This window comes from Salminus brasiliensis, chromosome 16 (genome assembly GCF_030463535.1).
Source record: "Salminus brasiliensis chromosome 16, fSalBra1.hap2, whole genome shotgun sequence".
NCBI lineage: Eukaryota > Metazoa > Chordata > Actinopteri > Characiformes > Bryconidae > Salminus > Salminus brasiliensis.
Genome location: NC_132893.1, coordinates 32,158,048 through 32,169,053, shown reverse-complemented (window position 1 = coordinate 32,169,053; position 11,006 = coordinate 32,158,048). Strand labels below are relative to the sequence as shown.

Here is an 11,006-nt window from a genome sequence, read left to right as displayed (position 1 = left end):
CATCAACAGCAACACGGACACGACCTTCAAGTCTAGTCTGGTTCATCCTTTCGCACGCAGATCCTGAGGGCTGCCCTCAGACCTGGTGTAGACGAGGCTAATCTGAAGTTGGGCCACGTCGTATTTGTCAAGTATTTACAGAAACTAAACAGTGACGTGGGCAAGCTGCCAGAGTGCGGAAAACAAGCCTCTGTGAAGATTTCGAGCCTCGGGCAGAGGAGGAAGTAGCTCGTCCTGAGAGGGAATCATAAAGTGGTTTTGCGGGATGGCTAAATAATGGCCAATCCACACGTCGGAGAGCGGCGATGGACGAGGACGTGCGGCGAGCCGACGGGACGTGGAGTTAATCTAGCAAATGGAATGGAAAATCAGATTCGCAGCCGCCAGAGGCTTTGTCTTCGTTCCCGTGGGCCCCCATCCAAAGACAGGGCTGACTGTTCAAAGAAGGAAGTGCTGGCTTTGCCCCGTTCCGCCCTCCGGAGGGTCTTATAAATTGAATGGGTTACAAAGGGACGTCGTTGGGGGCAGAGTTTAATCTTGACGGGGCAGAATCAAACCGGGGGAAGAAACGACGGGTTGATCCCCTGCAAAAGACGGATAACAGAGATAGATAAGGTGCTGCAGGGAGGATGGAGGGGGTGACCGCGGCCTGATCGCTGCTGTCCAGTGTCCAGAATGAGTTAGATATCCCTGGGCGAAAGCGTCTGGCTCTGACAGCAGGGTTCTTCATCAGCGGCGCAATCAAGAGCTCGCGATTAAATCACTTTCACAGGGACGTTAACGTCCAATGAATGGCTCATCCATCACGCCCTCAGTGGAGCATGGACAGTATGCATGCAAGCGCGAGAAGAGCGGGTGAATGGGGGGGGGTGTTAGGTGGTGGATGGGGGTGCGCATGTGCCAGGGAGTGAGGATGTGCAAGTGTGAGCTACCATACAGTACAGATGGCTTCTATCCAGTGCTGCAGTAACGGGTTTAGTTGGAGGTTTCTGGCACACACACGGGACTGAGGCTTTACACAGCAAGGCTGAACCTCTCCTGCATTCCAGAGATTCGCCCCACTCTTCCCTCCATGTCTGCGCCTAAGTCGCAAAGGCAGAGCCGTCAAGTAAATTAAAGATGTCCTGAACAGCTTTGACAAACTCAGGCTCTCAGAAGTCCCCTATTTTCCGAGTTCCGCGCACCCAGAGTGACGGAGCTTTACCACAGGGCTGACGGAGATACAGAAGTCCTTACCTCGTACCAAAATAGATTTCCTAGCTCGCAGCTGTTTTTTCCCCCCTCTATTTTTTTTTGACTGAACGCTCAACTCGATGCTGATTCTTTTGTGCCCATAAACACACAGTCCGCATCAAATTTGCATGGAAAAAGGCAACTCCCGCAAAAGGCGACCTCAAATAAAGTTAAGATCTGCGTTTATTATTTATGCAACCCTTTCAGGAATACTTTCTTAAAAGCAGATAAGGGAATACGCTGATAAATTATGTTATCTGATGCCTAGATTGTAAAATCGATAATCGAAATCTGTGTAACGATAAAAAAAATTGTTCCAGGGAAATGAAACCCCCTTCATGGTAATCTCAAGCTCAAGCCTTCCTCTGAAGCAGAGCCGAAGCCCGGTTGATCCAACTGCGGCCTAATTCCGGCATGGCCCACAACAAGGCGGCCCCCGCGGTCACAGCCAGGCCGAAGAGGAGGCGGGTGGAGGTGGACCTGCAGTTCCAAGCCTCGCTCAAGTGCGACGGCGCCCGGCTGAGCTGCGCTCTCGCTGTCTGGAGTTCATCCTCAGACATCGCAGAGGGACAGACCTCTGCCAGGACCTCCAGGGCTGCCCGCTGGCCGGCTTGGATGGCCCCACTGAGGTATCCACACCACTGGGTAGCCGTCTCAGTTCCAGCCCAGTGAATCCTGGAAACAGAGGTGTGAAGGGAAGCATTAGGGCCACGGTAGCATCCAGACAGTGCCACAGGCATTTCTTTAATAGCTTCAGTGACCAAAGACTTTTCACAACCCTTTGAAGTCTGGAGTTATTACTGTCATTTCGCTATACGTGCTATACGTTTGCTTTGAGTGTCATAATTATAGACGACATGTAAGAGCATAATTAGGTAATTGGTTACACAGTCATTTACTGATCTTCTGGCCTTTTTTATATACTCAGACATGGAATAATACGTGAGACGCGTGAGGAACGTCTCTTCTCTGTACAGATTATAGGTCGCATTCATGAAGTGCGCCGCCAGATACATAAACATTCCCAGCCTGCTTTACCGTTTGCGTAATATCCCACTTAGCAGAGAACTTGAGCAACATTCAGTAATGTTTTTACAGGTTCAAGGAAGGTTAGCCTGTGATTCAATGCCATTCAGTTCAACGTTATCATCATTATGCTAATACAGGCTCGTACAGTACAACCCAACACTGCTAGGCTAAGTCTTTGAGTGTCATTATGCTATTACAGACTCGTACAGCACAACCCAACACTGCTAGGCTAAGTCTCTGATTGTCATTATGCTAATACAGGCTCGTACAGCACGACCCAACACTGCTAGGCTAAGTCTCTGATTGTCATTATGCTAATACAGGCTCGTACAGCACAACCCAACACTGCTAGGCTAAGTCTTTGATTGTCATTATGCTAATACAGACTCGTACAGCACAACCCAACACTGCTAGGCTAAGTCTCTGATTGTCATTATGCTAATACAGGCTCGTACAGTACGACCCAACACTGCTAGGCTAAGTCTCTGATTGTCATTATGCTAATACAGGCTCGTACAGCACAACCCAACACTGCTAGGCTAAGTCTTTGATTGTCATTATGCTAATACAGACTCGTACAGCACAACCCAACACTGCTAGGCTAAGTCTCTGATTGTCATTATGCTAATACAGGCTCGTACAGTACAACCCAACGCTGCTAGGCTACGCCTCTGATTGTCATTATGCTAATACAGGCTCGTACAGCACAACCCAACACTGCTAGGCTATGTCTCTGATGAAGAGTAAAACAGGGAGTGTGTTGGTGTGCTGGTGTACCTCAGTGTACACTCCTGAACTGCTATTTTACTACCACTGTAACAGAAATAAGGGACTCTGGAATAATTACAGTGTTTTAGTCACAGCGTTAAATTTATGCTGTAATATGAGGATACAGTGAGCTGTTGGCAGTGCTGTAAACTACAAGCCCTCTGTAAAAGGAAAATCAGCATGCTTTATTCAGAGGCAAAATAACAGGGTGGTAAACAACGGCTGAGTATTTTTCACTCCAATCAAAAGCACATGCTTAATATTTAGACATCAAAAGAAACAACCTAAATAGTATATAATATAATAATATATATATACAGTATATGCTGTGGCGGTAAGGAGGCGGGAGAGAGACGTGGGCCTGCCCATGGCACAACCCTACATCCTACGCCCTGATGCTGTTGACCTGTGGCCGTTCAGTCTAACGTGCCCAGGTGATGGCATAAAAGGGCCTGCTCAGGCGTACTGAAGGGTGGGTTATAATATATAATATATATATATATATTTATATGTATATATATATATTCCCCAGTGGTCTGGGCTATTTTGATGACATGGTTGTGGGTTCGATACCCGAGCTCGGCAAGCTGCCACTGTTGGGTCCTTAAGCAAGGCCCTTCACCCTAGGCACTGGAGTTGGCTGCCCACCACTCTGGGTGTGTGTGCTCACTGCCCTTAGTTCACTTGTGTGTGTGTGTTTATATTCAATTAGTTGAATTCAAATGTATTTCTATAGGCCTTTTATTTATTTCCTCTTCTAATCAAGCCAGTGGCAAGAGAAAAACAAGGGGAAAATCTTAAGAGGATTCAAAAGGGGAACCCATCCTCCTCTGGTCGACACCGGATCCTAACATTAATAAGCAAAACAGGCAAAAATACAGCAATAAAATAAAACTGAATTAAGAGAAAACTGCAAATGTGCCGATTGATATCCACCATGGGTTAACAGCATCAGTGAGGAAGGCCGTGTTTGAACTCTGGGAGATATGGAAGTGTTCGACAAGCTGCGTAACACAATTGCTTTGAAGTGACTTTATTCAAGTGTCTATCAAAATGAGAAATAGCGTACGGTTCTCCGTTCCCCTGACAGCGCCAGGGACGGCTCATTGCTGGAATTGGAAGATTACCTAAAGCGCTATGATTCCACTGTAACAGCCGTTCTGCTCCTAATCCACGGCTCCATCTTTTGTTGAAGGTTTTCTTCATCTTGCAATGTGAACCCGCTTGCACGTGCCAGCACAGCTCAGTGTCACCTACACGCTGTAAAACGAGCACTTGTTTGCCTTCGTACAGTCCTATCAAAGTAGCGGTGGCTCGGGGAGGATCTATAGAAATGCTTGGATGGCTGTACTGTCAATACACACACACACGCACACACACTGCAAGCCATCCCACAAAACAAGGTATTCTCTCTTTATTTTGGGTCCATCTTACCTCCATTCCAGGCTGCTTCTCTTCTCCCGCTCACTGTTTATTCTTTATGCATTATGGATGCATCAGCCGTAGTTGTGCGTGAAACCCCCGAGGCGTGTTTTTACCCACACTGCCTTTCTTTCACCTGCGGTCTAGCCGCATGCAGATCACTTACACTTGAAAGGGGGTTTTGGGTGGGTTCTGTTCCACCGGGTTACAGCAGACACGGAATGAGCGGGTTACGCCGCATTGGAGGGATGTGTGTGTGCCGGGCCTCCAGAAAAACAGCAGCAGCAAAAAAAAAAAAAACATAATCCTTCATCTGCGAGCGTCCTGCCAAACCTTCCTCTGGCTGAATGCAGTTTAGACCTAGAGACTGGCACGGCATGCCACCCCTCTCTTCAATTCATCCTCTATTCGCTTGAAACTTTTAGAGCCTCAACCATCCAATCATTGCCGAAATTCGATTTTTTTACAGTCTGGGGTGTTTATGTGACCTCCTGACCCCCTATTTTAAAAAACGAGATTACAAACGAAATGTAGGACTTTTATTTGGATCATATATTGTGATACAGAAGGAATTTATTGCTCTCAGCAGGTTTTTGTAAATAAACTAAAGCAGATCATTCATTATGATTTAATTGATTAAATATTATTATTTATTATGTATATATGTGTAATAATTAATATTTTACATATTCATTACATCATTTTCACATATTTATTACATAATTCATGTAAATAATAATTACATTGATTAATAAATGCATTATTATTATTGTTGTTGTATTATTGCTATTGTTATATTATTATTATTATTATTATTATTATTATATTTAATATTATATTGTATTATTTAGAATAATTATTTACAAAGACACGATAACCATGTTGGGCACAGATGGAATTTGGCCTCTGCCTTTAACCCGTCCGTGCAGTGAACACACACACACACACACAAGCAAATGTACTAGTGATCAAATCCACAGAGTGACCGTAAGCACATGTTCTCAAAGCGTGGGTGGGCAACCATTCCTGCACCACCCCAATGAGGCTTAAGGGCCTTGATCAAGGGCCCAACAGTGGCAGCTTGGCAAACCCAGGTAACGACCCCACAAGCATATTATCAGTAAGCCAGTGCTCTAACCACTGAGCCACCACCACCACAACAACAACAACAACATAATAATAATAATAATAATAAGATGATGATGAGATGATAAGATGATTCATATTTTAACTATGACACTGATGTCACACAGGTCTCACAAACTCGTAATATATGGCGAATATGACACACTTGGCTTTAAAGGGTTAATTATTAACCTCTATGTGGAGAATCTGTTTTTCCTCTGAATATTCAGGCGGGGTTTAACGTTGGTGAAAGGACTCCATGCAGGTCTTGTAGCATTTGGAAAAGTGGGCAAGATCCGTTCTGTCTGTCCAGAAATAGGTCAAGGACAGATTACGGATTGCCTTCAGTGCACACAGCGGCCCCCACAAGCGGCCCATTACGGCCAGAGTCTTTACATCCTTCATCCTCCTGATTTGATGAGATCATTCTCTTCCCTGTGGATTTAATTCTATTATGGAAATGGATTACCTAGCCAGACCCCCCACTCCCACTCCCTCTCTCCCCCCCACACTCCACCCAACAGCGCTGCCACCAGCCCAGCAGTGCGCTCCCCTTCCCTGCATCCTTCATGGCAAGGCGTTCGTTCAGGGACCCATTACAAATGGATTATGCGACTGTTTTCCTCTGGAGAGTGCTGTCCCTCCGACCTCTAGCCCATCGGTTTGAGGTGCATTAGTGACTTGTACGAGACTGAGCGTGCACACACACACACACACAAAACACGGACACACACTTCTGTCTCTTCAATTAACACACTCCTCATTCTGCACTCGTGTCTCATCTGCCCTCTGCTGAGCGGCAAGTAATGGGTGCTAGCCAGCTAAAGTTCATGAGACTTGGGAGTCACGATGTCTTGGGGACTTTTTGCCTTCTTTAGAATTCTGTCCAATTATGAATGAGTGGGTTTACGTACCGAAAACAGACAGAACTAATTTTACATGACCATTTTCCAGCATCTTTTTATGCCTTAAGCTGAAGACCCATTAGGCTTCTGTCAGCAAATTCTGGGAATGTTGAATTGTTGTTGCAAATAAGGGGAGATGATCTGTCTGCAACTGTCTAACAGGTTCTGAGGATGCCTTTACCCCCTCCCTCCCTGATGGTGGATCTAGACAGATTACTACCACTACATTCTAGACATTCTAATCATTCCTGCAACCAAAACAGAACATTAGTGTAATCTTCCAGGAACTTCCTGGACAACGCTCCTAACAATTAAATTGTTGTTGCAAATAAGGTTGAACCAATGTTCTGAGAACGTTCCTGTAACTTAACATTAAGAATATTTTAAGAAAACTGGACGTTCACATTGAGGGACCATTCCAATGCAACATTCCTGAAACCGAACGATCTTAAATGCTTCCATAAATGTTCCATTAAACCGCCCCTAGAAGGTTAAACTGTTTTGCAAATAAGGTTGAGGCAACGTTCTAGGAACCTGCACCTACCTTAAAAAAAAACTATTTTGGAACTCAAGATTCACGTACTTCTAGTACAACATTCCTAAAACTACGATGCAACATTAGAGAATGTTCTAAGAACTTAATTTTGAAGTCAGCCTTAAGGTTAAGAAAAATGGAAATGTTTAGAAATTCATGTTGAGGGACCATCTTCAATGCAACATTCCTGATACCACAAAGGAACGTTAGGAATGTTGTGAGAACTTAATTCTGAGACAGTGCTCCTAGAACATTGTTCTCACAAATAAGGTTGAGGCAACGTTCTGGAAATGTCCTTGTAACTTAAGAAAAATGTATGAAAAACTGCAACCAAAACAGAACATTAATGTAATCTTCCAGGAACTTCCAAGACAACGCTCCTAATAATTAAATTGTTGTTGCAAATAAGGTTGAACCAATGTTCTGGGAACGTTCCTGTAACTTAACATTAAGAATATTTTAAGAAAACTGGACGTTCACATTGAGGGACCATTCCAATGCAACATTCCTGAAACCATAATGGAACATTCTGAGAACTTAGTTCTCAGACAATGTCTTAAGACAACGCTTCTAGAACGTTACATTGTTCTTACAAATAAGGTTGAGGTAACGTTCTGGGAATGTCCCCATAACATAAAAGGAAAATGTTTGGAAAATTAACTTTCCAATGAAACATTCCAGAAACCAAAATGAAACACTGGAGGAATGTTCTGAGTATGTAATTGGATTAGCTGGTATATCCCATAAGTCTTTCTCACCTCATGCTTCTGTCTGTAAATATCCAAAATTCCATTAATTTCAAATGATTTTCATGAACTGTTGCAGCAGTGGCTCCTATTATAGAACCACACTGGAATACAGTGAGCTCCTTAGAACCACCTATTCTTTCACTAATGTGTGGAAAGGCAGACTGCATGGCTAGGAGCTGTGGCTAACACCTGTGGCAATAGGACTGAATGCAACCTAAATTCAATGATTAAGAGGTCTGTCCAGATACTTTTGTCCTTACAGAGTAGGGTAAATGTGCAAACAAAGACATGTAATTTCGATGGAAAACAGGGCTGGTAGATGCTGACGAGTTGTAGAGTGCAGGGTTTTACCTGCCACAAGGCTTTCGGAGGGCGGGGTGGTAGTATGTTAGCATGCCTGGAACCATGACGTTGACAGGACACCCTCCACTATACTCCTCTTTGGACCAGTCCTACAACCAACACAACACACACTTAGACACAGTTGCAAACTCACCTCTCAAAATCAGTTCAATTATGTATTTGTATTCTCCACCAGTGGCAGTGTTTACCACCATGCGCATGCTTGGAGCTCGCAGATGTGGGGGCTTCCCGCTGGCCACATTTGTCCCCCAAATAAACACATTTGTTTTCTTGACACAGGATCCATGAAACACCTGTTTTCCAGAGTTGCATGGAACTGCAATTCTCTCACAAACAACAAGAAAATTAGATGCCAGATCTGACAGTTACCAAGTCAGCGAAGGAGCTGGGGGGCTCCTGGGTGGGGCAACCATCTACACATTGGTCTGGGAGTCCAAGAGAACACAACTGGCTTTGCTTTTTGGTGAGGATAACCCTAGCCCCAACCCATCCCTAACCCCTTTCCTCCCTAACCCTTAATCCTAGCCCCAGTCCATCTCTAATCTTAACCCTTCTCCCCACCTCCAGTATGATCAAGCTAGACTAACTAGTACATCAAATGCAAATCAAAGAAAACTGTTCAAGTCAAGTCAAGTCAAGTCAAGTGGGTTTTTATTGTCATTTCAACTACATACAGAGTACACAGTGAAACGAAACAACGGTCCTCCAGGACTATGGTGCAACATAGACAGTGCATACAGAACACAAGTGCAACACAACACAATACAGACAGAGAATAATAAATAATTAGGGGTAGTGTGCAAATTATGCAGTGTGCAATAAATATTGAGTCCAGTGAGGTAATAGTTGTTAAAATGCTTCCCATATTGTCTGGAGTAAATGGTTGGATGGAACTGAAAAACTATCAGTTCAGTCTCTGGAGTTGAGAAGTCTGATGGCTTGGGGGAAGAAGCTATTGCAGAGTCTGGTCGTGTTGGACCGGATGCTGCGGTACCTTCTTCCTAATGGCAGGGTGGATCCACAATGCTGGTTCCTTTGCGGATGCAGTGGGCAGTGTAAATGTCCATGACTCTGACGATCCTCTCAGCTGTCCTCGCAATACGTTGGAGACGTATTGACGTTAAGAGCTAAGCTGGTCAACCAGGGCATTTTTTTTTTTGCCTGGATGACCAGCTTTTCAACCTCACTGACCAACAATTACTGGCTCAGTTTATCTGAAAGCAGCTGCCTGCAGAAGCATGACCAAGCATGCCTGTGAATGTATGGAAGATTACTAAAGCCATTTCACCTTTACAGTGAAGGAGTGTTTACAGTGTTCTTAACTGGGACATTTAGCATCAGGTTCACAGCATTTGCAACCCATCCCTAACCCTCTTCTTCCTTATACCTTAACCCGAATCCCAACCCTTTTCTTCCCTAAACTAAACCCTAACCAGTCCCTTCTTTCTTAGACCTTAACCCTATTCCCAACCCATTTCTGACCCTGAACCTTTTCCCTTACCTTAACCTCAACCAATCCCCAACCCTTTTCTTCCCTAAATTATAACCCTAACCAGTCCCTTCTTCCTTAGACCTTAACCCTATTCCCAACCCATTTCTGACCCTAAACCTTTTCCCCTTTAGGCCTTAACCCTAACTCCAACCCATCTCTAACCCTAATCCTTTTATTCCCTTAACCTTAACCTCAACCAATTCCCAACCCTTTTCTTCCCTAAATTATAACCCTAACCAGTCCCTTCTCCCTTAGACCTTAACCCTATTCCCAACCCATTTCTGACCCTAAACCTTTTCCCCTTTAGGCCTTAACCCTAACTCCAACCCATCTCTAACCCTGATATTTTTCTAGTTGAAGATTTGGTGCCTGTAAAATGTTAGCTGACATAATAATCAACCCCCTCATTCAGCTTGTGGGATCTGGCTTTTCTAACTGACTTCATTTTCGTTCTCCTCCTGCTAATGATCTCCCAGTGCAGAGAGGATGGAGACTAAGTAAACGGTTGAAAGACTCTTCCAAAGCATGCATGATTTCGAGTTTTGGAAATATTTAATATGGATATGTGCTTTAATAACTAAATAAAGCGAGTAGCAGCAGCCAAGATCATTTTTTTTCCATCTATTACAGAACAAAATGAGATTCCAACCATCTGTTCTACAAAAAAAAACTTTCTCTGGAGTGCACCTTCAAAATAAAATAAACATTTCAATTGTAATATCTTCAAAAGGCAATTTTTAGCTTTTAAAAATATGCAAATTCATGCACATTTGATTAGTTAACATGCCATTTGCATATCTTTATCATTTTTGGGAATTCTTCCAATGCAAAAAAAAGAATATCAGCAATGCACTGACAAAGATTCGCTGTGATCTGCTCTAGGGTCTGGAAGCTACTAGGATAGAGTGGCCATTAAGAGTTACTGAGTAAAATCGTCACATAGGCTCGTCAAAAATGAATTATACTGTTATATGAAACCATAACACTGACAGTAATGTTGCTGAAGATCTCAAACCATCCACATGCCCTTCTCCTGGCCTTCATAAGACAACTAAAGAGCACACACAGACTGTACAGCTCCCTGTTAAACTCAGACTCACTGAACTTTTAAAAGGGTACAGCCAGTGCATTTCACCAACAGATTTATTTTGGGTTGTTCAGGTCGAATTAAGCGGTCAGGAACAATCCAGTTCCAGGGTCTTGCTCCTTTTCTACCATCCAGCATCTCTCCAGCAGGTTCTGACCCCAGCACTGAGAGGATTTCTCTACATAGCAGCGCCGACATCGATTGGTCTCCTACTTATTTATTATCCGAGCATCTCCATCGCACCAGGATAGCCAAACAGCCACGCTCTGGTGCTCTCCATGCTACCATGAGAACATCA

The 11,006-nt window shown here is 44.0% G+C and overlaps 1 protein-coding gene across 1 annotated transcript in view; it reads right to left on the bottom strand.

The window, feature by feature from the left end:
- Positions 1-1,503: 1,503 nt before the first annotated feature.
- The window catches only part of LOC140537085 (probable flavin-containing monoamine oxidase A), an 80,012-nt gene continuing 70,509 nt past the window's right edge, over positions 1,504-11,006 (bottom strand). The window contains exons 11-12 of the mRNA XM_072659259.1: positions 8,118-8,218; positions 1,504-1,908 (exon numbers count right to left, since the gene is read on the bottom strand). Of these exons, the coding sequence (XP_072515360.1) occupies positions 1,587-1,908; positions 8,118-8,218 (423 nt within the window). The 3' untranslated portion in view covers positions 1,504-1,586. The remainder of the gene's footprint in view (positions 1,909-8,117; positions 8,219-11,006) is intronic.